The sequence below is a fragment of the Pelophylax lessonae genome (assembly GCF_965119305.1).
Source record: "Pelophylax lessonae genome assembly, chromosome: 13".
Lineage (NCBI taxonomy): Eukaryota > Metazoa > Chordata > Amphibia > Anura > Ranidae > Pelophylax > Pelophylax lessonae.
The window spans coordinates 2,256,542-2,284,245 of record NC_138780.1 but is presented as its reverse complement, the minus strand read 5'-3'; the positions used below and the strand labels follow the sequence as shown (position 1 = coordinate 2,284,245).

Here is a 27,704-nt window from a genome sequence, read left to right as displayed (position 1 = left end):
GATTATACTCTCTCTCTGGACAGGAAAGGGTTACCTCTGATGGATGATGGGGATTATACTCTCTCTGGACAGGAAAGGGTTACCTCTGATGGATGATGAGGATTGTACTCTCTCTGGACAGGAAAGGGTTACCTCTGATGGATGATGAGGATTGTACTCTCTCTGGACAGGAAAGGGTTACCTCTGATGGATGATGAGGATTGTACTCTCTCTGGACAGGAAAGGGTTACCTCTGATGGATGATGAGGATTATACTCTCTCTCTGGACAGGAAAGGGTTACCTCTGATGGATGATGAGGATTATACTCTCTCTCTGGACAGGAAAGGGTTACCTCTGATGGATGATGAGGATTATACTCTCTCTGGACAGGAAAGGGTTACCTCTGATGGATGATGGGGATTTTACTCTCTCTCTGGACAGGAAAGGGTTACCTCTGATGGATGATGAGGATTATACTCTCTCTGGACAGGAAAGGGTTATCTCTGATGGATGATGAGGATTATACTCTCTCTCTGGACAGGAAAGGGTTACCTCGGATGGATGATGAGGATTATACTCTCTCTCTGGACAGGAAAGGGTTACCTCTGATGGATGATGAGGATTATACTCTCTCTCTGGACAGGAAAGGGTTACCTCGGATGGATGATGAGGATTATACTCTCTCTCTGGACAGGAAAGGGTTACCTCTGATGGATGATGGGGATTATACTCTCTCTGGACAGGAAAGGGTTACCTCTGATGGATGATGAGGATTGTACTCTCTCTGGACAGGAAAGGGTTACCTCTGATGGATGATGAGGATTGTACTCTCTCTGGACAGGAAAGGGTTACCTCTGATGGATGATGAGGATTGTACTCTCTCTGGACAGGAAAGGGTTACCTCTGATGGATGATGAGGATTATACTCTCTCTCTGGACAGGAAAGGGTTACCTCTGATGGATGATGGGGATTATACTCTCTCTGGACTGGAAAGGGTTACCTCTGATGGATGATGAGGATTGTACTCTCTCTGGACAGGAAAGGGTTACCTCTGATGGATGATGAGGATTGTACTCTCTCTGGACAGGAAAGGGTTACCTCTGATGGATGATGAGGATTATACTCTCTCTCTGGACAGGAAAGGGTTACCTCGGATGGATGATGAGGATTATACTCTCTCTCTGGACAGGAAAGGGTTACCTCGGATGGATGATGAGGATTATACTCTCTCTCTGGACAGGAAAGGGTTACCTCTGATGGATGATGGGGATTTTACTCTCTCTCTGGACAGGAAAGGGTTACCTCTGATGGATGATGAGGATTATACTCTCTCTCTGGACAGGAAAGGGTTACCTCGGATGGATGATGAGGATTATACTCTCTCTCTGGACAGGAAAGGGTTACCTCTGATGGATGATGGGGATTATACTCTCTCTGGACAGGAAAGGGTTACCTCTGATGGATGATGAGGATTGTACTCTCTCTGGACAGGAAAGGGTTACCTCTGATGGATGATGAGGATTATACTCTCTCTCTGGACAGGAAAGGGTTACCTCGGATGGATGATGAGGATTATACTCTCTCTCTGGACAGGAAAGGGTTACCTCTGATGGATGATGAGGATTATACTCTCTCTCTGGACAGGAAAGGGTTACCTCGGATGGATGATGAGGATTATACTCTCTCTCTGGACAGGAAAGGGTTACCTCTGATGGATGATGGGGATTATACTCTCTCTGGACAGGAAAGGGTTACCTCTGATGGATGATGAGGATTGTACTCTCTCTGGACAGGAAAGGGTTACCTCTGATGGATGATGAGGATTGTACTCTCTCTGGACAGGAAAGGGTTACCTCTGATGGATGATGAGGATTATACTCTCTCTCTGGACAGGAAAGGGTTACCTCTGATGGATGATGGGGATTATACTCTCTCTGGACAGGAAAGGGTTACCTCTGATGGATGATGAGGATTGTACTCTCTCTGGACAGGAAAGGGTTACCTCTGATGGATGATGAGGATTGTACTCTCTCTCTGGACAGGAAAGGGTTACCTCGGATGGATGATGAGGATTATACTCTCTCTCTGGACAGGAAAGGGTTACCTCTGATGGATGATGAGGATTATACTCTCTCTCTGGACAGGAAAGGGTTACCTCGGATGGATGATGAGGATTATACTCTCTCTCTGGACAGGAAAGGGTTACCTCTGATGGATGATGGGGATTATACTCTCTCTGGACAGGAAAGGGTTACCTCTGATGGATGATGAGGATTGTACTCTCTCTGGACAGGAAAGGGTTACCTCTGATGGATGATGAGGATTGTACTCTCTCTGGACAGGAAAGGGTTACCTCTGATGGATGATGAGGATTGTACTCTCTCTGGACAGGAAAGGGTTACCTCTGATGGATGATGAGGATTATACTCTCTCTGGACAGGAAAGGGTTACCTTTGATGGATGATGGGGATTATACTCTCTCTCTGGACAGGAAAGGGTTACCTCTGATGGATGATGAGGATTATACTCTCTCTCTGGACAGGAAAGGGTTACCTCGGATGGATGATGAGGATTATACTCTCTCTCTGGACAGGAAAGGGTTACCTCGGATGGATGATGAGGATTATACTCTCTCTCTGGACAGGAAAGGGTTACCTCTGATGGATGATGGGGATTATACTCTCTCTGGACAGGAAAGGGTTACCTCTGATGGATGATGAGGATTGTACTCTCTCTGGACAGGAAAGGGTTACCTCTGATGGATGATGAGGATTGTACTCTCTCTGGACAGGAAAGGGTTACCTCTGATGGATGATGAGGATTATACTCTCTCTCTGGACAGGAAAGGGTTACCTCGGTTGGATGATGAGGATTATACTCTCTCTGGACAGGAAAGGGTTACCTCTGATGGATGATGAGGATTATACTCTCTCTGGACAGGAAAGGGTTACAGCAGACTTTAGTTGGGAGAGTTTGGCAGAGTTTGCTGTGTGCTGTCAGCTGATTGGTTGGGGCTGCCCCCCTGTGGGCGGGGCCTGGTTACCTTTGGCTGGGGAGGGTGAGGATTGTAGTCAGACATGATGAGGACTGAGGGGGTGCTGAGGCTCCTGCTGTGGCTGTGTGCTGGACTGGAGCAGCTGAGGAGGGTGTGCGGGGTCCGGCATACCGTCCATTGGAACAGTACTAACCCCAGGTAAGTGCCCCCCCCACCCCTGGGACCCCACATCCAACCCCCCCCCACTGCTCCTACATACATGATACCCCCCCCTGATACCCCATCCCTGCCCCCCTGCACCCTCCACTCCCCGGGGCAGGGAAACATGTCACCCGGCTGGAGGGCGATCAATACCCCCCCACCCCCGTCCATCTGGAAGACCCTCCGCTCTTTCTTTGTCTCTGCAAAATCCCCAACAATGAGCCGGCTGGGGGGGGGGGGGGGAATAGCTGCACAAACCAGTAAAGCGAATGACTTGGGAGGGGGCATTACTGATCATATCGATATATAGGGACTGACCCCCCCTTCTTACCCCAAACAAACTGGGGACCGATAACTGCATGTACAGCGAATGACCCCCACTCCTCTCCTTCTTACCCCAAACCAACTGGGGACCGATAACTGCACATACCAGTACAGCGAATGACCCCCACTCCTCCCCTTCTTACCCCCGGCATAGGGGGGGATAATACCCGTATGTACCAGTACAGCGAATGACCCCCACTCCTCCCCTTCTTACCCCCGGCATAGGGGGGGATAATACCCGTATGTACCAGTACAGCGAATGACCCCCACTCCTCCCCTTCTTACCCCCGGCATAGGGGGGGATAATACCCGTATGTACCAGTACAGCGAATGACCCCCACTCCTCCCCTTCTTACCCCCGGCATAGGGGGGGATAATACCCGTATGTACCAGTACAGCGAATGACCCCCACTCCTCCCCTTCTTACCCCCGGCATAGGGGGGGATAATACCCGTATGTACCAGTACAGTGAATGACCCCCACTCCTCTCCTTCTTACCCCAGGCAGACTGGGGGGGCACTACCTGCACTTATTAGTACAGTGAATGACCCCCACTCCTCCCCGGCAGGCTGGGGGGGACAATACCCACACATACCAGTATAGTGAATGACCCCCCGCTCCTCTCCTTCTTACCCCTGGCAGACTGGGGGGGGGGGGGGGCAATACCCGTATTTACCAGTACAGTGAATGACCCCCACTCCTCTCCTTCTTACCCCAGGCAGAGGGGGGGGGGGACAATACCCGCACATACCAGTACAGCGAATGACCCCCCCCAGTATAAGTGTACTGTACATAAATCTGTGCTATATCTGGTGCCATTTGTCACCCCCCCCCCCCCCCCCATCGCCGGCCTGTCATCGGCGTCGCAGTGAGCTGATTGCGGCGTTTTGGCCGGAGGTGAAAAAATTCTCTTTAAATTCTTTGTCTCGCCCCGGCGACTTTTCTTCCCACCTCCAATCCGTTTCCTTCTCTGATTTCCCCGATGAAATCTCCAACCGCTGCAGACCGTCTCCGCGGCGACTCTACAAGGCCAAAATCGCAAACGCTTCCCGCGGTGCAGATTCATCCAATAGTCACCCCGGCGCCTAAATCTGCACCCCAGAATCGGACACAGAGATTTAAATCCTCCGTGATCGGTTAATCGTTGCCCTATCTTTGGGGGGGGGGGGGCAGCGCATTCGCCCCCAAAATCGAAAAAATCCCGTGGTGCAGATTCGTCCAATAATCACCCCGGCACCTAAATCTGCGCCCCAGAATCGGACATGGAGATTTAAATCCTTCGTGATCCGATAATCGTCGCCCTATCTTTGGGGGGCCGCACCTTCGCCCCCAAAATCACAAACCCTTCCCGCGATGCAGATTTATCCAATAGTCACCCCGGCGCCTAAATCTGCGCCCCAGAATCGGACATGGAGATTTAAATTCTTTTGTGATCCATTTATCGTCGCCCTATCTTTGGGGGGCCGCGCGTTCGTTGCGCCTAAAATGTGTGAATTTTGACCCCCTATTCCCGTTTTGCCGCCGCGAACCCCCAATTTTTTCAGTATAAAAATCTTTTTCACGGGGTCGCTGCACCTTTTTTAGGTTGCGTCCGTCTATCGTCTAATTTTTGCGGCGATTCCCCGAACATTGGCGACGCGTAAAAAAAAAAAAAACGTCTTTGCGCAGAACGCGACTTTTTCATTGTTTGAAACGTCTGCAGAATTCGGGGTGACTTCACCGCGTCACGCCGTCGCCGGGGAAAGTTGCAGAAGGAGCAGATTTTTTGGTGCTGGGAAAACATTGCGCCCGTCCGCCGCGCCCCCCCCCCTCCCCCGTAGTCATTGGGAGACGCAGGAAGGGTTTGTTATTTTGGGCACGGGACCCCGTGCTTGTCTTGGACCTGGCGGTGTTTTCACTAGAGTTGCAGAATCCCATTTTCCAGGCTGCAATGAGGCGTGCGGGGGGGACGGGGAAGGGGGGGGCTGTTTGTCTTGGCTGGGGCCGCGTCCGCTGGCGGCGAGTCCTTTTGCGGGCCGAGGCGCCGATTTTTCGTCTTTTCTCAGGACTTTTTGTTCGCTGGAATTGGGCTTGTTGATAAATGTGCATTTTTTGCTTTTTCTGCAAGAAAGCTGTCTGGGGGTGGGGGGGAGGGGAGGGGAATGTCAGATCAGCTGAAATTCAGGTCTGACCAGGAGGCCGACGCACGCAAAAATGGCCGCCCCCACGCAAAATAACCCCCAAAATGTTTTCTAATGCTCTTGACGTTACCATGGCAGCCGCTTGTCAATAAAATTAGCAGGCTAAAGGCAAGGGAGTCTCTCTCCCCTGCTGCAACCAGTGATGGTGGGACCCCCTCCTGATGATGGCCACAGTGGGTGGGCGGAGCTGGGAACCCAGGTGTGGGACCTTCGTCAAGGAGCGGGCAGCGGGCAACTCAACTTGTTATAGAAATGGAATTATTTCCTTCCTGATCTTTGCAATGTATCAAATCCAAAACTCTTCTCTTCTGACCGTTCCAATGTAACAATGGAGGGATTACAATGTAACAATGTGTGATGATGGGATGTAGAGCTCCAGTATGAGAGGCGGTTCAGGTTCTGTTCCCGGGGTTCGATCGGTTGGCTGTGATTGGTAACGGTGAAGCTCTCGGTGTCAGACGTTGAGGGGAGATCTCAGGTGACGGGAAGCGAGGGGTCCATCTTGTATGGTAGTCAGGAGATTGGCTCGCTCTGTGATGGACGCTGTGGTTGCGGTGTCGGCTCTCTCTCTCTCGGCTACGTGTACAGCGCTGGGCGAAGAGCCGTCTGGAAGGAGCAATTAAGTATCATTTCCTCTTCAGTTCCAGTTTCACTCTGGAGGAGAGCCGGGAGTGCACAATGGAGGGACTTTCCTGTCCTGGCCTGTCCTCCTGGGCCTCACTCGTCTGGCTTGGCCTGTCTTCCTGGGCCCCTCTCTCCTAAGCTGGCCTGACCTCCAGGGCCTCGCTCATCTGGCCTGTTTTCCTGGGCCCTGCTCTATTAGCCTGGCCTGTCCTCCTGTAGATTGCCTGTCCTCCTTTTGGGGCCTGGCCTCCTGTAGATTGCCCATCTTGTTAGGATATGGTTCTCCTGGCCCGTTCTCCTCTCCTGTCTGCTCTTCTCCCATGGAACTTCACCCTTTAGATCTCCTCGTTGTCTCTGTTATCGGTCTTCCTGGGCTCTGCTCTACTGGCCTGTCCTATAGAATGCCCATCTTCTGGGACCTTGCTTTCCTGGCCTGTCCTCCTGGGCCTCGCTCATCTGGCTTGGCCTGTCTTGTCTTCCTGGGCTCCTCTCTCCTAAGCTGACTTGACCTCCTGGGCATCACTTGCCTGGACTGCCTTCCTGGGCCCTGCTCTACCGACCTAGACTGTCCTCCTGGCCGGTCCTCCTGTAGATTGCCCATTCTCTGGGACCCGGCTCTCCTGGCTCGTTCTGTCTGCACTTCTCCCATTTAACTTCACTCTCCTGTTCTGTCCTCCATTAGGCCTCCTCCTTGTCTGTTATCTGTCTTCTGGGGCTTTGCCTTACTGGCTTGGCCTCTCTTACTAGAACCTTCTCTACTGGCCTTGCCTGTCTTCCTGTAGATTGCCCCTCTTCTGGGACCCGGCTCTCCTGGCCCTTTTCTCCATTAGATCTCTTGGTTTGTTCTTCATGTCCTGCTCTACCATCTGTGCTGTCAGCTCCATCTGCCCCATCCTGGAGTATTCCTCCATCTGCCCCATCCTGGAGTATTCCTCCATCTGCCCCATCCTGGAGTATTCCTCCATCTTCTCCATCTGCCCCATCCTGGAGTATTCCTCCATCTGCCCCATCCTGGAGTATTCCTCCATCTGCCCCATCCTGGAGTATTCCTCCATCTTCTCCATCTGCCCCATCCTGGAGTATTCCTCCATCTGCCCCATCCTGGAGTATTCCTCCATCTTCTCCATCTGTCCTTCCAACCCACCATCCCCCAAACAGCAGACTTTTCTCTTCTCTTCCAACGCTTCCCATTCAGGCCCGGTGTTTTCTCACGGTCCCTCTCAGAATCTTCCTGTTCATCCAACCCCCCCCCCTAATCCAGTCCCTGAATCTTCTGTACCTCTGACCTGTAATCTTTTCTTTCCTTTCTAACCCCAAATCCCATCTGCGATTCCAGCTCTTCTCCCAGTCTTCTGTCTGAAGTCTTCCATTTGTAGACGGCCCCATTCTCTACACTTCCCTGATTTTCACCCCTAGAAGTCCCCATCCCCAGTACCGATCACATTGGTTCCCAGGCCCCTCATTTTGTCATTTTGCCCCCCCCCCCCCCCCCATGGCCTATACCTTGGTTCCCCTGGGTTCTTTGGTCCATATGTTGGTTTCTAGGCTCCCCAGATCATCATTTTGCCCCCTCAATGCCATATAGCTTGGTTTCCTTGGGCTCTTTTGGCTGTACATTGGTTCCTAGGCCCCCCCCCCCCCATATTGTCATTTTGCCCCCTCAGTGCTGTATCCCTTGGTTCCCCTGGGTTCTTGGGTCCATACATTGGTTCCCAGGCCCCCTTAATGCTGTGTACTGTGGTTCCCATGGGGTCTTAGGTCCATATGTTGGTTCCCAGGCCCCCCATATTGTCCTTTTGCCCCCCTCAATGCCGTATACCCTGATTCCCCTGTGTTCTTTGGTCCATATGTTTGTTCCCAGGCCCCTATATTGTCATTTTGCCCCCTCATTGCTGTATCCCTTGGTTCCCCTGGGTTCTTAGGTTCATACACTGGATTCCAAGCCCCCCCCCCTCCCGTATTGTCATTTTGCCCTCTCAGTGCTGTATCCCTTGGTTCCCCTGGGTTCTTAGGTCCATATGTTGGTTCCCAGGCCCCCCATATTGTCATTTTGACCCCTCAATGCTGTATCCCTTGGTTCCCCTGGGTTCTTGGGTCCATATATTGGTTCCCAGGCCCCCCATAATGTAATTTTGCCCCTTCATTGCTGTATCCCTTGGTTCCCCTGGGTTCTTAGGTTCATACACTGGTTTCCAAGCCCCCCCCCCCCCCGTATTGTTATTTGCCCTCTCAATGCTGTATCCCTTGGTTCCCCTGGGTTCTTAGGTCCATACATTGGTTCCCAGGCCCCCCATATTGTCATTTTGCCCCCCTCAATGCTGCATCCTCTGGTTCCCCTGGGTTCTTAGGTCCATATATTGGTTCCCAGGCCCCCCCATATTGTCATTTTGCCCCCCTCAATGCTGCATCCTCTGGTTCCCCTGGGTTCTTAGGTTCATACATTGGTTTCCAGGCCCCCCATATTGTCATTTTGCCCCCCTCAATGCTGCATCCTCTGGTTCCCCTGGGTTCTTAGGTCCATATATTGGTTCCCAGGCCCCCCCATATTGTCATTTTGCCCCCCTCAATGCTGCATCCTCTGGTTCCCCTAGGGTTCTTAGGTCCATATATTGGTTCCCAGGCCCCCCCATATTGTCATTTTGCCCCCCTCAATGCTGCATCCTCTGGTTCCCCTAGGGTTCTTAGGTCCATACATTGGTTCCCAGGCCCCCCATAATGTCATTTTGCCCCCCTCAGTGCTGTATCCCTTGGTTCCCCTGGGTTCTTAGGTCCATACATTGGTTCCCAGGCCCCCCATATTGTCATTTTGCCCCCCTCAATGCTGCATCCTCTGGTTCCCCTAGGGTTCTTAGGTCCATATATTGGTTCCCAGGCCCCCCATATTGTCATTTTGCCCCCCTCAATTCTGTATTCCTATGTTCTCTGGGTTCTTAGGTCCATACATTGGTTCCCAGGCCCCCCCGTAATGTCATTTTGCCCCCCTCAGTGCTGTATTCCTTGGTTCTTAGGTCCATACATTGGTTCCCAGGCCCCCCCCCCCCCCCTTTGGTATTTGAAGTCTTGGGGTGTGTATACTTCAGTGGAATCGGCTCTCTGCATCCTTCTCTATAAACCATGGGAGGGATAACGGGTGGAATCCTCTGTGTCATCCGGCGTGATCCGACACGTTTTATTCCTCCCATACAAAGCGGCTGAAACGCTCCCTAAACTTTCCTTTCTTTTTTAAGGGGCGCTCCTGATCCCGGCGTTGGGCCTAGAATCTGGTGGGGGGAGGGGGGTGGTTGTGGTGTGGAGGCCGCCCGCCCTGTAGCCTCCACGTTGTCCCGGCCCGCCCTGTGGGAAACCTTTAATTTGAGGTCGCGTTCTGCCGGTTCGTGGTTTTCTGCGGCCGAATCAGAACGTTCCCCTTCGCCGCGTTTGACTTTTTCACCTCGGACGCTCCTATGTTTAGCCGGGGGGACTCCTTGCCAAAAAAGTGGCGCCGGGGCCCGGCCCCAGACCATCCTTTATTAGAGGGATAGAAGGCATCCTGGCCCTCCTTTTGTACCGCACCGCGGGGTGTGTTGGCGCTACGCTGATCACAGGGGCCCCCAGCAGGTGCAGCGGTCATGCACCGGCTCTGTCCCGAGTGATCGGCCATGTGTACGCCGCCCCCCTGTGGTTGGTGGGGATTTGGGAGGCTGTGAAGTTGGGAACTCCAGCTGGGAGGCCACTGCTTTAGTGCCGGCTAAGGAGGGGGCCCAGTAAATGTGTCACAGCTGAGCGGGCTCTAATGTAAACCTTCATGGTGGGGGGGGGGAGGGGCAGTAGCTGCATAGAGGGGCCCCCACCGTGTCTGGAATTTACAGTTAATGCCATTCACCAAATTACTACTAATGGGGCCAAAATGTCCAAACAAAAGGGGGGGGCGTAATCCGTAGGGGCTTCCTATTAGGACAGGTTGGCACCTAGCGTTCCGCAAACGCACGCAAAGATCAATCCGTTCATTCCAGGGAACCTTTCTGAGCGCAAATCGTGAAAACGTGCAAACGCAGCCTCAAAGGGCGCCTCCCACAACGCAGATTGGATGAGCAAGGATGCGCCGGAGGCGGGGCTGTGGGAAGCAATGGTTTAATCGAACGCCACGTCGGATTCGGAAGATTTGATTGGATCTGAGCTATCCAAAATAAAATTGCGTCCTGCGCCATTCATCAAAATGGTTCTGATTGGGCGGTCGCCGCCGTGGTGCGCCATTCATCAAAATGGTTCTGATTGGTCGGGACGGCCGGCGCAGTGCGCCATTCATCAAAATCGCTCTGATTGATCTGGGTGGCCACCGCCGCGGTGCGCCATTCATCAAAATGGTTCTGATTGGTCGGGGCGGTCGCCGCCGCGGTGCGCCATTCATCAAAATGGTTCTGATTGGTCGGGGCGGTCGCCGCCGCGGTGCGCCATTCATCAAAATGGTTGTGATTGGTCGGGGCGCCGTTCATGCTCTGTGCCCAGTTGGTCGGGGGCTGTAGTGGAGTCGCCTTTTTTTGGGGGTTGGGATTTTGCGGCGGCGGCGGCGGTGGACGCGCAGGGCGAGATCTGATTCGTATTAACATATTTGGGATATTTCAGCTCCTCTCTGGAGTTTCTCTTTCAATCTGCTTTGGTTTCTTTTCAGAGCCCCCCTCCCCCATCTGAGCACAGCCCCCCCCCCTCCCCCTTCCTCCCTCTCCATGTGCCCCCCTCCCCCGCTCTGCTCTGCCAAAACTCATTACAGGGGCCGCCGAGTCCCCTCCATACTTCGCTCATTGTGCACCGCCGCGCCACACACCGCCAGATCCGATCCAACGTCTGTGATAGAAACAATGTAACCTTACTCTGCCCCGTAGCGTTACATTGTTGCCCTGTCCTGTATTGGTACATTGTTACCCTACCTCAATGTAATGCTATGGGGCAGAGCAACAATGTGACAATCTGTCTAGCTCTCCATAATGTAACCTTACTCTGCCCCGTAGTGGTACATTGTTACCCTACCTCAATGTAATATTACTGGGCAGAGCAACAATGTAACGCTACTGGGCAGAGCAACAATGTAACAACACTATGGGGCAGAGCAACAATGTGACGCTACGGGGCAGAGCAACAATGTGACGCTACGGGGCAGAGCAACAATGTGACGCTACTGGGCAGAGCAACAATGTAACGCTACTGGGCAGAGCAACAATGTAACACCACTATGGGGCAGAGCAACAATGTGACGCTATGGGGCAGAGCAACAATGTGACACTTCTTCCTTTTTTGCATATCACTCGCAGTGGGCGGCCATTGACCCCGATGAGCTCCCAGAAAATGCTCCGCGTGTTCCTTTTCTGGGCAGATTCTTTACGGAGGATCCTTCCAAGTGTTACATTGTTACTTTTCAGGGGGGGGGGGGTGGAAACGCCATTAGCACCCCTATGATGAGGAGGAGATCACATGATGATCTGGGTCATGTGACCGGCAGCCATGGCAGAGCTCAGACACTCCACTGACATCGGTGGCTGCGGCACAGCTGCCTCAGGTCACATGACTGTGAAATGTGGACAATGGACCCGTTGTCTGCCTCGCCCTCAGCTCATCACTCCTCACCTGCGGGGCGCGTGTTACACGGGGTGGCGCGGTGCCATGGGGCGAGGCGGCCTTCACTACACAACGCTTAAAGGGCCAACGAAGGCGGATGACACGCTGGGGGGAGGAGCCTCCTGGGACATCCATGGCCAGACCTGTCAGGAGAGTTTCTCTCACTTTCTTCTTTGCCACTTTCTTGCCCTCTGTCTCATAAGCTCACTTGCCCGCACGCTCTTTCTTCCTGGGTGTGCTCTCTCGTTCCTGGGCGCGCTCTCATCCCTGAGCGCGCTTTAATTATTCATGGGAGCGCTCTCATTCCTGGGCGCGCTTTTATTTTTCCTGGGCGCGCGCTCTCTCATTCCTGGGCGCGCGCTCTCTCATTCCTGGGCGCGCTCTCTCATTCCTGGGCGCGCTCTCTCATTCCTGGGCATACTCTCCCTCTTGCATTCTTGGTCTCTCTCTCTCACACTTTCTTGAGTGCTCTTTCTCTCTGGCACACTCTTGCTCTCTTGGGAGCTATTTCTTGCTCACTCTCTTGGGTATTCTCGCTCTTGCGCTTTCTTTCTCTCACTTTCCTGTTCGTTCTCTCTCTGGCATGCTCTTGCTCTCTCTTGGGCTTCCTCTCACTTTCTTGGGTATTCTTATTCTCTCTGGCACGCTCTTGCTTTCTTGGTGTCTTCTCTCTCTCGCGCGCGATCTCTCTCTCTCTTACATGTTCTGGCTCTCATGAGGGTGATCTCTTGGGCACTCACTTGCCCTGTCTCATTCTTGCTCGCTCTCTCTCTCACATGTTCACGCTCTTGCTCTCTTGGGCGTTCGCTCTCCCTCTCTCAGGCATGCTTTCTTGGGCGCTCTCTTGCTCTCTTTTGCTTTTGGGTGCTTTCTTGGGCCCTCTTTCTTGCTCACTCTTGTAGGCACTCTCCGTTTTTTGGTGCTTTCTTAGGTATTCTCTCTCAGGTGCTCTCTTAGGCATGCTCTCTTTTTTTTTTGTCTCTCTTAGGTGTGCTCTTGCTGTCCTGCTGCACTCTCTGTCTTTTTTGCTTTTGGGCACTTTCATGGGTACTATCTTGGGTGCTCACTCTGGTGCGCTCTCACTCTTGCCCTCTCTCTGGCATGCGCTCTCTTTCACTTTCTTAAATGCGATTTCTCGCTTTTAGGCACTCTCTTGCGCGCTTGCTTGCCCTGGCTCTCGCTCCTGGGTGCTCTAGCGCTTTCTTGGGCTCTTTCTTGCTCAATCTCTTAGGCACTCTCTTGGGTGCAATTCTCTCTCTTACTTTTGGACCCTTCTTGAGGACTCGCTTGCCCCGGCTCTCTTGGGCACGCTCTCTGGTGTGCTTTTTTTTCTTTTTTCTCTCTCGTGCCCTTTTGCTTTCTGTCTTAGATGCGCTCTTGCTCTCTTTTGGGCGCTTTCTTGGGTCCTTTTTCTCGGGTGCTCGCTTCCCCCGACTCTCTCGTTTTTGGTTTCTCTCTCCCATTTTCTTGGGCGCGCTCTCTTTCTCGGGTGCTCGCTTCCCCCGGCTCTCTTGTTCTTGGTTCCTCTCTCCCGTTTTCTTGGGTGCGCTCTCTTTCTCGGGTGCTCGCTTGCCCCGGCTCTCTTGTTTTTGGTTCCTCTCTCCCGTTTTCTTGGGCGCGCTCTCTTCCAGCAGTCAGATTGCTCAGGGATTGCATGGTGTGTGTCCACTCCCAGACCTCATTCTGTTCTCTGTATATGAAGTGTTGGGGTGCGCTCTGGTGGTGATGACTGTTCGGTGGTCCCCCATCGCTCCCCACGCGTGTGAAATTCTGCTGAGTCGGCATGTCTCGGGGCGATTCTGCCCCCCCTCCCCTCCCCCCCGGCTTGTCATATTTGGCGTCCCTGGATTAATTCGCGGCTCGCTGTTTGTTTAACGTTGTCTTCTGCCCAGAAATTGTTTGAACACCAGAGAGAGACGAGACAAAGCGTGTCAGTGTGTGCGCGGAGCTGTGCCGACATGTTGTGCGCTCGTCACGCCGAGGTTATATATAGACGCCGACTGTTAGTACACCGCGTACAGGGCGGCCCATTGTGTACAAGGGGGGGGGGGAGGGGGGGGTCTGTTTATTATGGGTGGAGAATACATAGGAGACTACATGGCCACCCACACCCCCCTCACCCACAGAGCTTACACTCTATGAATCTGGCGGTGTATTAGTTTCCCCCTCGCTGACCTCTGGCACACTCCTCTGGCACATCGACTCATTGTACAAATATTTACTGTACAGCCCTGAGAACACACCGCGTAAGGGCGGAGCACCTCCCTCCCAACCCCTGCCCCCCCCCCCCAAGATACTGCACCATGCTGCCCCCCCAGGATGCTGTGCCCCACTGCCCCTCTGAGATGCTGCCTCCCCCCCAAGATACTGCACCATGTTGCCCTCCCAGATGCTACCCCCCCCCCCAAGATACTGCACCCTGCTACCCTCCTTAGATGCTGTGCCCCGCTGCCCCTCCGAGATGCTGCCCCCTTGAGATGCTGTGCCCCGCTGCCCCCCTGAGATGCTGTGCCCTGATGCCCCCCTGACATGCTGTGCCCCACTGCCCCCCTGAGATGCTGCGCCCCGCTGCCCCTCCGAGATGCTGCCCCCCCCAAGATACTGCACCCTCCTACCCCCTTGAGATGCTGTGCCCCGCTGCCCCTCCGAGATGCTGTGCCCCCCCCCCCCCAAGATACTGCACCCTGCTACCCCTTTAGATGCTGCACCTTTGAGATGCTGCCCCCCCCAGATGCTGTGTCCCGCTGCCCCTCCAAGATGCTGCCCCCCCCCCCCCCAAGATACTGCACCCTGCTACCCCCTTGAGATGCTGTGCCCCACTGCCCCTCCGAGATGCTGCCCCCCCAAGATACTGCACCCTGCTACCACTTTGAGATGTTGTGCCTCGCTGCCCCTTCGAGATGCTGCCCCCCAGATGCTGCGACCCGCTGCCCCTCTGAGATGCTACCCCCTGCTACCCCTTTAGATGCTGCGCCCCGCTGCACCTTTGAGATGCTGCCCCTCCCAAGATACTGCACCCTGCTACCCCCTTGAGATGCTGTGCCCCACTGCCCCTCCGAGATGCTCCCCCCCAAGATACTGCACCCTGCTACCCCCTTGAGATGCTGTGCCCCGCTGCCCCTCCGAGATGCTGCCCCCCCCCCAAGATACTGCACCCTGCTACCCCCTTGAGATGCTGTGCCCCACTGCCCCTCCGAGATGCTGCCCCCCCAAGATACTGCACCCTGCTACCACTTTGAGATGTTGTGCCTCGCTGCCCCTTCGAGATGCTGCCCCCCAGATGCTGCGACCCGCTGCCCCTCTGAGATTCTACCCCCTGCTACCCCTTTAGATGCTGCGCCCCGCTGCACCTTTGAGATGCTGCCCCCCCCAAGATACTGCCCCCTGCTACCCCCTTGAGATGCTGTGCCCCGCTGCCCCTCCGAGATGCTCCCCCCCAAGATACTGCACCCTGCTACCCCCTTGAGATGCTGTGTCCCGCTGCCCCTCTGAGATGCTGCCCCCCCAAGATACTGCACCCTGCTACCACTTTGAGATGTTGTGCCTCGCTGCCCCTTCGAGATGCTGCCCCCCAGATGCTGCGACCCGCTGCCCCTCTGAGATGCTACCCCCCCCAAGATACTGCACCCTGCTACCCCTTTAGATGCTGCGCCCCGCTGCACCTTTGAGATGCTGCCCCCCCCCCAAGATACTGCACCCTGCTGCCCCCTTGAGATGCTGAACCCCCAAGACAAGCCACACAGCACCCTGAGACACTGCGTCACATAGCACCCCATCACATGACACGGGCAGGGAGGGGCTTACAACCTCTGTCAGGAATATATTTTTTTTTTTTTTACAATGTCCCATTGTGGAGATTTCACTTCACTTCCTGTTCTGGTGACACGACAGGAAGTGGGAAGAGAGTCTCGTCATGCTAACCGCCTCCTCTCCCGGCAGGTTCCTGAAGGAGTACACGGTACGCGTGCAGATCAACGACTACCTGGACATCTTCTGCCCGCACTACGACCGCCGGGTCCCCGCCGAGCACACCGAGAGCTTCGTCCTCTACATGGTGGAACAGGAGGGATACGAAGGATGCTACGAGACGCCCAAAGCCTTCAAACGCTGGGAATGTAACCGCCCACACGCACCCCTCGGGCCAATCCGATTCTCCGAGAAGATCCAGAGGTACACCCCCTTCTCACTGGGCTTCGAGTTCACCGCCGGGAAGGACTATTATTATATCTGTAAGTGGTCACTGCCCCTCCCCCTCTCCTCCTCCTCCTCCTATTATATCTATAAGTGGTCACTGCTCCTCCCCCGTATCCTCAGACTCCTCCTCCTATTATATCTGTAAGTGGTCGCTGCCCCTCCCCCTCTCCTCAGACTCCTCCTCCTATTATATCTGTAAGTGGTCACTGCACCTCCCCCTCTCTGTCTCTTCCTCCTATTATATCTATAAGTGGTCACTCCCCCCTCTCCTCAGACTCCTCCTCCTATATATGTAAGTGGTTACTGCCCCTCCCCCTTTCCTCAGACTCCTCCTCTGTATGTGGTCATCACCCTATTCTCCCCTCCCCCAGTGATCAGACTGTACATTGTACCTTTGTATCCAGTCACATGGTGAGAGGCGACAGCAGGGGCTGATCTGTGTCAGACATTTGTGAACACAGCCAGGAACAGCACAGGCACCAGGATCTCCATCATTGTCATCTCTGAGCCGCCACCTCCGCCCAGAATCAACACAGCCCCCCCCTCCCCTCCCCCATACGGGGTCCTCTCAGTTTTTGTTACCCCCGCTGAGTTTCAGAGTGTTTATTCCTCCTCAGTGAGGGGAGGGGGGGCGGAGGTTGCTGCTGCAGATGTTCTTTGTCCCCGTGCTCCCCCCCCCCCCCCCCGGGGCTCTGACCCTCCTGACCCCTAGAGGTCACCGCCCCCCAGGAGGACTGCAGAGTCCCTCCACTACTCCAGACTTCTACCGCGCCACGTCACCTCCCCCTCCGCCCCCCCATAGAATTGTACCGAGCCACGTCCTCCGTCCCCCCCATAGAATTGTACCGCGCCACGTCCTCCGTCCCCCCCCCATAGAATTGTACCACGCCACGTCCTCCGTCCCCTCCATAGAATTGTACTGCGCCACGTCCTCCTTCCCCTCCATAGAATTGTACCGCGCCACGTCCTCCGTCCCCCCCATAGAATTGTACTGCGCCACGTCCTCCTTCCCCTCCATAGAATTGTACCGCGCCACGTCCTCCGTCCCCTCCATAGAATTGTACCGCGCCACGTCCTCCGTCCCCCTCCATAGAATTGTACCGCGCCACGTCCTCCGCCCCCCCATAGAATTGTACTGCGCCACGTCCTCCCCCCCCCTCCATAGAATTGTACCGTGCCACGTCCTCCGTCCCCTCCATAGAATTGTACTGCGCCACGTCCTCCTTCCCCTCCATAGAATTGTACTGTGCCACGTCCTCCGCCCCCCCATAGAATTGTACTGTGCCACGTCCTCCGCCCCCCCATAGAATTGTACTGCGCCACGTCCTCCGTCCCCTCAATAGAATTGTACTGCGCCACGTCCTCCGTCCCCTCCATAGAATTGTACCGCGCCACGTCCTCCGCCCCCCCATAGAATTGTACTGCGCCACGTCCTCCGTCCCCCCCATAGAATTGTACTGCGCCACGTCCGCTGTCCCCTCCATAGAATTGTACTGCGCCACGTCCTCCGTCCCCTCCATAGAATTGTACCGCGCCACGTCCTCCTTCCCCTCCATAGAATTGTACCGCACCACGTCCTCCGTCCCCTCCATAGAATTGTACTGCGCCACGTCCTCCGTCCCCTCCATAGAATTGTACCGCGCCACGTCCTCCTTCCCCTCCATAGAATTGTACCCCACCACGTCCTCCGTCCCCTCCATAGAATTGTACCGCGCCACGTCCTCCTTCCCCTCCATAGAATTGTACCGCACCACGTCCTCCGTCCCCTCCATAGAATTGTACTGCGCCACGTCCTCCGTCCCCTCCATAGAATTGTACCGCGCCACGTCCTCCTTCCCCTCCATAGAATTGTACCCCACCACGTCCTCCGTCCCCTCCATAGAATTGTACCGCGCCACGTCCTCCTTCCCCTCCATAGAATTGTACCGCACCACGTCCTCCGTCCCCTCCATAGAATTGTACCGCGCCACGTCCTCCGTCCCCTCCATAGAATTGTACCGCGCCACGTCCTCCTTCCCCTCCATAGAATTGTACTGCGCCACGTCCTCCGTCCCCTCCATAGAATTGTACCGCGCCACGTCCTCCGCCCCCCCATAGAATTGTACTGCGCCACGTCCTCCGTCCCCCCCATAGAATTGTACTGCACCACGTCCTCCGTCCCCTCCATAGAATTGTACCGCGCCACGTCCTCCCCCCCCCCCCCCATAGAATTGTACCGTGCCACGTCCTCCGCCCCCCCCCCATAGAATTGTACCGCGCCACGTCCTCCGTCCCCCTATAGAATTGTACTGCGCCCCGTCCTCCGTCCCCTCCATAGAATTGTACCGTGCCACGTCCTCCGTCCCCCCCCATAGAATTGTACCGCGCCACGTCCTCCGTCCCCTCCATAGAATTGTACCGCGCCACGTCCTCCGTCCCCTCCCCCATAGAATTGTACGGCGCCACGTCCTCCGTCCCCCCCATAGAATTGTACCGCGCCACGTCCTCCGTCCCCCCCATAGAATTGTACCGCGCCACGTCCTCCGTCCCCCCCCATAGAATTGTACCGCGCCACGTCCTCCGTCCCCCTCCATAGAATTGTACCGCGCCACGTCCTCCGTCCCCCCCCATAGAATTGTACCGCGCCACGTCCTCCGTCCCCTCCATAGAATTGTACCGTGCCACATCCTCCGTCCCCCCCATAGAATTGTACCGCGCCACGTCCTCCGTCCCCTCCATAGAATTGTACCGCGCCACGTCCTCCGTCCCCTCCCCCATAGAATTGTACGGCGCCACGTCCTCCGTCCCCCCCATAGAATTGTACGGCGCCACGTCCTCCGTCCCCCCCATAGAATTGTACCGCGCCACGTCCTCCGTCCCCCCCATAGAATTGTACCGCGCCACGTCCTCTGTCCCCTCCATAGAATTGTACTGCGCCACGTCCTCCGTCCCTCCATAGAATTGTACCGCGCCACGTCCTCCGTCCCCCCATAGAATTGTACCGCGCCACGTCCTCCGTCCCCTCCATAGAATTGTACCGCGCCACGTCCTCCGTCCCCTCCATAGAATTGTACCGCGCCACGTCCTCTGTCCCCTCCATAGAATTGTACCGCGCCACGTCCTCCGTCCCCTCCATAGAATTGTACCGCGCCACGTCCTCCGTCCCCCCATAGAATTGTACCGCGCCACGTCCTCCGTCCCCTCCATAGAATTGTACCGCGCCACGTCCTCCGTCCCCTCCATAGAATTGTACCGCGCCACGTCCTCCGTCCCCTCCATAGAATTGTACCGCGCCACGTCCTCCGTCCCCTCCATAGAATTGTACCGCGCCACGTCCTCCGTCCCCTCCATAGAATTGTACCGCGCCACGTCCTCTGTCCCCTCCATAGAATTGTACCGCGCCACGTCCTCCGTCCCCTCCATAGAATTGTACCGCGCCACATCCTCCGTCCCCCGCATAGAATTGTACCGCGCCACGTCCTCCGTCCCCCCCATAGAATTGTACCGCGCCACGTCCTCCGTCCCCCCCATAGAATTGTACCGCGCCACGTCCTCCGTCCCCCCCATAGAATTGTACCGCGCCACGTCCTCCGTCCCCCCCATAGAATTGTACCGCGCCACGTCCTCCGTCCCCCTCCATAGAATTGTACCGCGCCACGTCCTCCGTCCCTCCATAGAATTGTACCGCGCCACGTCCTCCGTCCCCTCCATAGAATTGTACCGCGCCACGTCCTCCGTCCCCCTCCATAGAATTGTACCGCGCCACGTCCTCCGTCCCCCCCATAGAATTGTACCGCGCCACGTCCTCCGTCCCCCCCATAGAATTGTACCGCGCCACGTCCTCTGTCCCCTCCATAGAATTGTACCGCGGCACGTCCTCCGTCCCCCCCCATAGAATTGTACCGCGCCACGTCCTCCGTCCCCTCCATAGAATTGTACCGCGCCACGTCCTCCGTCCCCTCCATAGAATTGTACCGCGCCACGTCCTCCCTCCCCTCCATAGAATTGTACCGCGCCACGTCCTCCGTCCCCCCCCATAGAATTGTACCGCGCCACGTCCTCCGTCCCCTCCATAGAATTGTACCGTGTCATGGCCACACTAATATCTGAGTTCTGTGGTCCTTGGCTGCAGAGCTGACACTCTAATATCCCGCCTCAGGTGTTAATGAATTGATGATTGGTAGCAGATCCTGGGTTTGCTGAGATTGCGTTGGGTATGAATTGCGTGGATTGTTGGCGGGGAGCGCGCTGGCGGTCGGATTGGGTGGTAGTCTGCGTTCCGTGGACGTGGGATTGGCGCCCGTTCGTTGTCAGGAGGAAGCTGAGCGATCGATTACAAAATATCAAACCATACCAATGAAGGAGGAAACAATCGATTGGTTGGATCTGACGGGCGGAGTCTGGGGCGTTCCGGCGCTCGGTGATCAAAATAAAATTTTAATAAGAAGAAATGAAATAAATTTGATACAATTTTAACATAAAAAAAAAAAATTTAACCCCTCCAGTGCCGATGCCCTGCGATCACCGCGTCGATTAGCGCTCTCCCCTCCCCCTTCCTCCGCCGCCGCCCGGCCTGTAATGACTTTCTCATGTGCGCTGTGCCTCATTAACCCCTAAAGCTCCGCCCCCCCCCCTCCAGGTGTTTCCTGTTGGCTTTGTCCCGGCAGGAGGTTTAATGTCTCCCACACGTTGCCCTCGTCTACAGGACGGACGCCGACAGGAAGTTTTCCTCGGGGCCCCTTGAAGATGGCGGATGATTTGTCCGCAGTGGTGGGATGGATGCAAGAAAATCGCCAGGGGAGGTCCCAGGCAAACGTACTGACATTAGAATGTCAGCTCTGCAGCCAAGGAATATCTGTGGTCTGTAGTCCTTGGCTGCAGAGCTGATTTTCTAATTCTGAGGTCGGTAGGCCTTGGCTGCAGAGCTGACCTAATATCTGTGGTCCTTGGCTGCAGAGCTGACGCTCTAATATCAGGTCTGTAGTCCTTGGCTGCAGAGCTGACGCTCTAATATCAGGTCTGTAGTCCTTGGCTGCAAAGCTGATGCTCTACTATCTTTAGTCTGTAGTCCTTGGCTCCAGAGCTGACTTTCTAATACATGCTGTCTGCAGTCCTTCGCTTCAGAACTGACCACCTAATCTGTGGTCTGTAGTCCTTGGCTGCAGAGCTGACATTCTAATATCTGAGGGCTGCAGAGCTGACACTCTTAATATTTGTCTGTAGAATGTCAGCTCTGCAGCCAAGACTGCAGACCAGAGATATTTTTTTGGTTTTCTTGCATCCATCCCGCCACTGTGTGGGACGACCACGGACAAATCTGAGGTCTGTAGTCCTTGGCTGGAGAGCTGACACTCTATGGTCTGTAGTCCTTGGCTGCAGAGCTGACATTCTAGTATCTGAGGTCTGTAGTCCTTGGCTGCAGAGCTGACATTCTAGTATCTGAGGTCTGTAGTCCTTGGCTGCAGAGCTGACGCTCTAATATCTGTGGTCTGAAGCCCTTGGCTGCAGAGCTGACGCTCTAATATCTGTGGTCTGAAGCCCTTGGCTGCAGAGCTGACGCTCTAATATCTGTGGTCTGAAGCCCTTGGCTGCAGAGCTGACTCTCTAATATCTGTGGTCTTTAGTCCTTGGCTGCAGAGCTGACCTTCTAATATCTGAGGTCTGTAATTCTTAGCTGCAGAGCTGACGTTCTAATATCTGAGGTCTGTAGTCCTTGGCTGCAGAGCTGACGTTCTAATATCTGTGGTCTGTAGTCCTTGGCTGCAGAGCTGACGCTCTAATATCTGAGGTCTGTAGCCCTTGACTGCAGAGCTGACCTTCTGATATCTGTGGTCTGTAGTCCTTGGCTGCAGAGCTGACGCTCTAATATCTGAGGTCTGTAGTCCTTGGCTGCAGAGCTGACCTTTTAATATCTGTGGTCTTTAGTCCTTGGCTGGAGAGCTGACACTATGGTCTGTAGTCCTTGGCTGCAGAGCTGACGCTCTAATATCTGAGGTCTGTAGCCCTTGACTGCAGAGCTGACCTTCTAATATCTGTGGTCTGTAGTCCTTGGCTGCAGAGCTGACGCTCTAATTATGATCAGCATTTTTCCTCGGGGACCCTTGAAAATGGCGGATGATTTGTCGGTGGTGTTCTCGCGGTGGGATGGATGGATGGATGGAAGGGGAGGGTCCAGGCGAACGTTTGCCGGCACGCTGGGAAGTTTCTGCGTTGCGTCTCGAAAATTTTCCGGCACGCTGGGAAGTTTCTGCGTCGCGTCTCTAAGATTTTCCGGCATGCTGGAGATCTTCCAATGATCCAACATGGCGGGATTTATGATTTATGCGTTCGCCATGTAATGAGCGAACCTGACCGATTAAAATTTTATACAGAAAAATGGCGGCCAACCCTCTCCCCCGAACTCTCCCGCAGAGGAGGGAACGGCTTCCGCGTTCTGCGTTGGCGGCTCTCCGAATATTTTCCATCACTGATTGACGTGAGACGTCTCCGGGGCCAATGAGTGACGGGGAGAGGCAATGTGGCCCCCATTCCCCGCATTCCAGCCCTCTTCTCTGCGAGGTGCGAGGCTCGTCCGACCGGTTCTACCAATTACACCTGAATGGGGGCGGAGTGCGTCAGATGAGGGGGGGGGAGGGGTATGAAAAGGTCACTGAGAGGGATAAGGACTGTCCTCAGGGAACCCAAAACCCTCCGGGACCGGTCAAACCGGATCCAACCCCCCCCCCCGAGACGTCTCCGAGTCCAAGGTGTGACCACGGCGTGCCGAAAATAACTGACAGGACACGGTCACTGCTACACCTGTCTGTACTTACCCCCCCCCTCCCCCACCTGTCTGTACTTACCCCCCCCCTCCCCCACCTGTCTGTACTTACCCCCCCTCCCCCACCTGTCTGTACTTACCCCCCCCCTCCCCCACCTGTCTGTACTTACCCCTCCCCCACCTGTCTGTACTTACCCCTCCCCCACCTGTCTGTACTTACCCCTCCCCCACCTGTCTGTACTTACCGCCCCCCCCACCTGTCTGTACTTACCCCCCACCTGTCTGTACTTACCCCCCCTCCCCCACCTGTCTGTACTTACCCCCCACCTGTCTGTACTTACCCCCCCTCCCCCACCTGTCTGTACTTACCGCCCCCCCTCACCTGTCTGTACTTACCGCCCCCCCCTTACCTGTCTGTACTTACCCCCCTCCCCCACCTGTCTGTACTTACCCCCCACCTGTCTGTACTTACCCCCCCTCCCCCACCTGTCTGTACTTACCCCCCCCCCCTCACCTGTCTGTACTTACCGCCCCCCCTTACCTGTCTGTACTTACCCCCCCTCCCCCACCTGTCTGTACTTACCCCCCACCTGTCTGTACTTACCCCCCCTCCCCCACCTGTCTGTACTTACCCCCCCCCTCCCCCACCTGTCTGTACTTACCCCCCCCCCCACCTGTCTGTACTTACCCCTCCCCCATATGTCTGTACTTACCGCCCCCCCCCACCTGTCTGTACTTACCCCCCACCTGTCTGTACTTACCCCCCACCTGTCTGTACTTACCCCCCCTCCCCCACCTGTCTGTACTTACCCCCCACCTGTCTGTACTTACCCCCCCTCCCCTCACCTGTCTGTACTTACCCCCCACCTGTCTGTACTTACCCCCCCTCCCCCACCTGTCTGTACTTACCGCCCCCCCTCACCTGTCTGTACTTACCGCCCCCCCCTTACCTGTCTGTACTTACCCCCCCTCCCCCACCTGTCTGTACTTACCCCCCACCTGTCTGTACTTACCCCCCCTCCCCCACCTGTCTGTACTTACCCCCCCCCTCACCTGTCTGTACTTACCGCCCCCCCCTTACCTGTCTGTACTTACCCCCCCTCCCCCACCTGTCTGTACTTACCCCCCACCTGTCTGTACTTACCCCCCCCTCCCCCACCTGTCTGTACTTACCGCCTCCCCTTACCTGTCTGTACTTACCGCCCCCCCCTTACCTGTCTGTACTTACCGCCCCCCCTCACCTGTCTGTACTTACCCCCCCCACCTGTCTGTACTTACCGCCCCCCCCTCACCTGTCTGTACTTACCGCCCCCCCCTCACCTGTCTGTACTTACCGCCCCCCCTCACCTGTCTGTACTTACCCCCCCCACCTGTCTGTACTTACCCCCCCACCTGTCTGTACATACCCCCCCTCCCCCCCACCTGTCTGTACTTACCCCCCCATTGTTATACACCCCCTTCCTTGTCCCTCTATTATACCCCAATCCTCTCTCTGTCCCTCTATTATACCCCAATCCCCCCTCTGTCCTTCTATTATACCCCAATCCTCCCTCTGTCCTTCTATTATACCCCAATCCCCCCTCTGTCCTTCTATTATACCCCAATCCCCCCTCTGTCCTTCTATTATACCCCAATCCTCCCTCTGTCCCTCTATTATACCCCAATCCCCTCTCTGTCCCTCTATTATACCCCAATCCTCCCTCTGTCCCTCTATTATACCCCAATCCCCCCTCTGTCCTTCTATTATACCCCAATCCCCCCTCTGTCCTTCTATTATACCCCAATCCCCCCTCTGTCCCTCTATTATACCCCAATCCTCCCTCTGTCCCTCTATTATACCCCAATCCTCCCTCTGTCCTTCTATTATACCCCAATCCTCCCTCTGTCCCTCAATTATACCCCAATCCTCCCTCTGTCCTTCTATTATACCCCAATCCTCCCTCTGTCCCTCAATTATACCCCAATCCTCCCTCTGTCCTTCTATTATACCCCAATCCCCCCTCTGTCCCTCTATTATACCCCAATCCCCCCTCTGTCCCTCTATTATACCCCAATCCCCCCTCTGTCCTTCTATTATACCCCAATCCCCCCTCTGTCCTTCTATTATACCCCAATCCCCCCTCTGTCCTTCTATTATACCCCAATCCCCCCTCTGTCCTTCTATTATACCCCAATCCTCCCTCTGTCCTTCTATTATACCCCAATCCTCCCTCTGTCCCTCTATTATACCCCAATCCCCCCTCTGTCCTTCTATTATACCCCAATCCTCCCTCTGTCCTTCTATTATACCCCAATCCTCCCTCTGTCCTTCTATTATACCCCAATCCTCCCTCTGTCCCTCTATTATACCCCAATCCCCTCTCTGTCCCTCTATTATACCCCAATCCCCCCTCTGTCCTTCTATTATACCTCAATCCCCCCTCTGTCCCTCTATTATACCCCAATCCTCCCTCTGTCCTTCTATTATACCCCAATCCCCCTCTGTCCCTCTATTATACCCCAATCCCCCCTCTGTCCCTCTATTATACCCCAATCCCCCCTCTGTCCTTCTATTATACCCCAATCCTCCCTCTGTCCCTCTATTATACCCCAATCCTCCCTCTGTCCCTCAATTATACCCCAATCCTCCCTCTGTCCTTCTATTATACCCCAATCCTCCCTCTGTCCCTCTATTATACCCCAATCCTCCCTCTGTCCCTCTATTATACCCCAATCCCCCCTCTGTCCCTCTATTATACCCCAATCCTCCCTCTGTCCCTCAATTATACCCCAATCCTCCCTCTGTCCTTCTATTATACCCCAATCATCCCTCTGTCCCTCTATTATACCCCAATCCCCCCTCTGTCCTTCTATTATACCCCAATCCCCCCTCTGTCCTTCTATTATACCCCAATCCCCCCTCTGTCCTTCTATTATACCCCAATCCCCCCTCTATCCTTCTATTATACCCCAATCCCCCCTCTGTCCTTCTATTATACTCCAATCCTCCCTCTGTCCCTCTATTATACCCCAATCCCCCCTCTGTCCCTCTATTATACCCCAATCCCCCCTCTGTCCCTCTATTATACCCCAATCCCCCCTCTGTCCCTCTATTATACCCCAATCCCCCCTCTGTCCCTCTATTATACCCCAATCCTCCCTCTGTCCCTCTATTATACCCCAATCCTCCATCTGTCCTTCTATTATACCCCAATCCTCCCTCTGTCCCTCTATTATACTCCAATCCCCCCTCTGTCCCTCTATTATACCCCAATCCCCCCTCTGTCCTTCTATTATACCCCAATCCCTCCCTCTGTCCCTCTATTATACCCCAACCCCCTCTGTCCTTCTATTATACCCCAATCCCCCCTCTGTCCTTCTATTATACCCCAATCCCCCCTCTGTCCTTCTATTATATCCCAATCCTCTCTTTGTCCTTCTATTATACCCCAACCCTCCCTCTGTCCTTCTATTATACCCCAATCCCCCCTCTGTCCTTCTATTATACCCCAATCCCCCCTCTGTCCTTCTATTATACCCCAATCCCCCCTCTGTCCTTCTATTATATCCCAATCCTCCCTCTGTCCTATTATACCCCAATCCTCCTCTGTCCCTCTATTATACCCCAACCCCCTCTGTCCTTCTATTATACCCCAATCCCCCCTCTGTCCTTCTATTATACCCCAATCCCCCCTCTGTCCTTCTATTATATCCCAATCCTCTCTTTGTCCTTCTATTATACCCCAATCCTCCCTCTGTCCTTCTATTATACCCCAACCCTCCCTCTGTCCTTCTATTATACCCCAATCCCCCCTCTGTCCTTCTATTATACCCCAATCCCCCCTCTGTCCTTCTATTATACCCCAATCCTCCCTCTGTCCTTCTATTATACCCCAATCCCCCCTCTGTCCTTCTATTATACCCCAATCCCTCCCTCTGTCCCTCTATTATACCCCAACCCCCTCTGTCCTTCTATTATACCCCAATCCCCCCTCTGTCCTTCTATTATACCCCAATCCCCCCTCTGTCCCTCTATTATACCCCAATCCTCCCTCTGTCCCTCTATTGTACCCCAATTCCCCCTCTGTCCCTATATTATACCCCAATCCTCCCTCTGTCCTTCTATTATACCCCAATCCTCCCTCTGTCCCTCTATTATACCCCAATCCCCCCTCTGTCCCTATATTATACCCCAATCCTCCCTCTGTCCTTCTATTATACCCCAATCCCCCCTCTGTCCCTCTATTATACCCCAATGCCGCCATCTTTGATTATACTAACATCTCAATTCTCTTTCCTCTTGCAGCCATCCCAGATGCAGACAGTGTTGGAGAATGTATGAAACTTCGTGTGTCGGTCTGCTGCCAGTCCACCAGTAAGTTCTTCATATGTGAATCTCCTCCCCCGCAGAGCACAGCATCTCCTCCCCCCTCCTCCCCCACAGAGCACAGTATCTCCTCCCCCGCAGAGCAGAAACCCTAAATTCCTTTATCAAAGGACTGACAGCAGATCTGAGAACACATGCAGTCCTTATTTACTTACTGATGTATAATTGGGGACCCTTCTTAAATTTACCCCCCAGGGCAAGTCCCTCCTTTGATGTCATGTGACGGATAATAAGTCTTCTCTGTATTTCCCAGCTGTGCAGCCACTGACGGAGGTCCCGAAGTCTGAGCCAAGAGGAGGTGGGGGAGGAAGGCTGCCCTCTCAAGGAGGTGAGTAGATAAGCGGGGGTGGAGATCCTACAGGAAGGAGGGACAGTAGAAATTCAGGGGTGGGGAGGGACAGTAGATAAGCGGGGGTAGAGGTCTTACGGGGGAGGGGGGAGAGATGAGAGGGGGGTGGAGATCTTAAGCATAGATGGAAGATGAAATTAGCAGGGGTGGAGGTCTTACAGG

General features: G+C 54.7%; 1 protein-coding gene across 1 annotated transcript; it reads left to right on the top strand.

Moving 5' to 3' along the window:
* Positions 1-2,927: 2,927 nt before the first annotated feature.
* EFNA4 (ephrin A4) lies at positions 2,928-27,288 on the top strand (the record flags this gene model as incomplete). The annotated part of the gene is made up of 3 exons (XM_082275875.1): positions 2,928-3,174; positions 15,834-16,123; positions 27,113-27,288. Exons 1-3 carry the CDS (start codon positions 3,059-3,061, stop codon positions 27,286-27,288), a joined length of 582 nt encoding a protein of 193 aa, XP_082132001.1. The 5' UTR covers positions 2,928-3,058.
* Between the last annotated feature and the right edge of the window lie 416 nt (positions 27,289-27,704).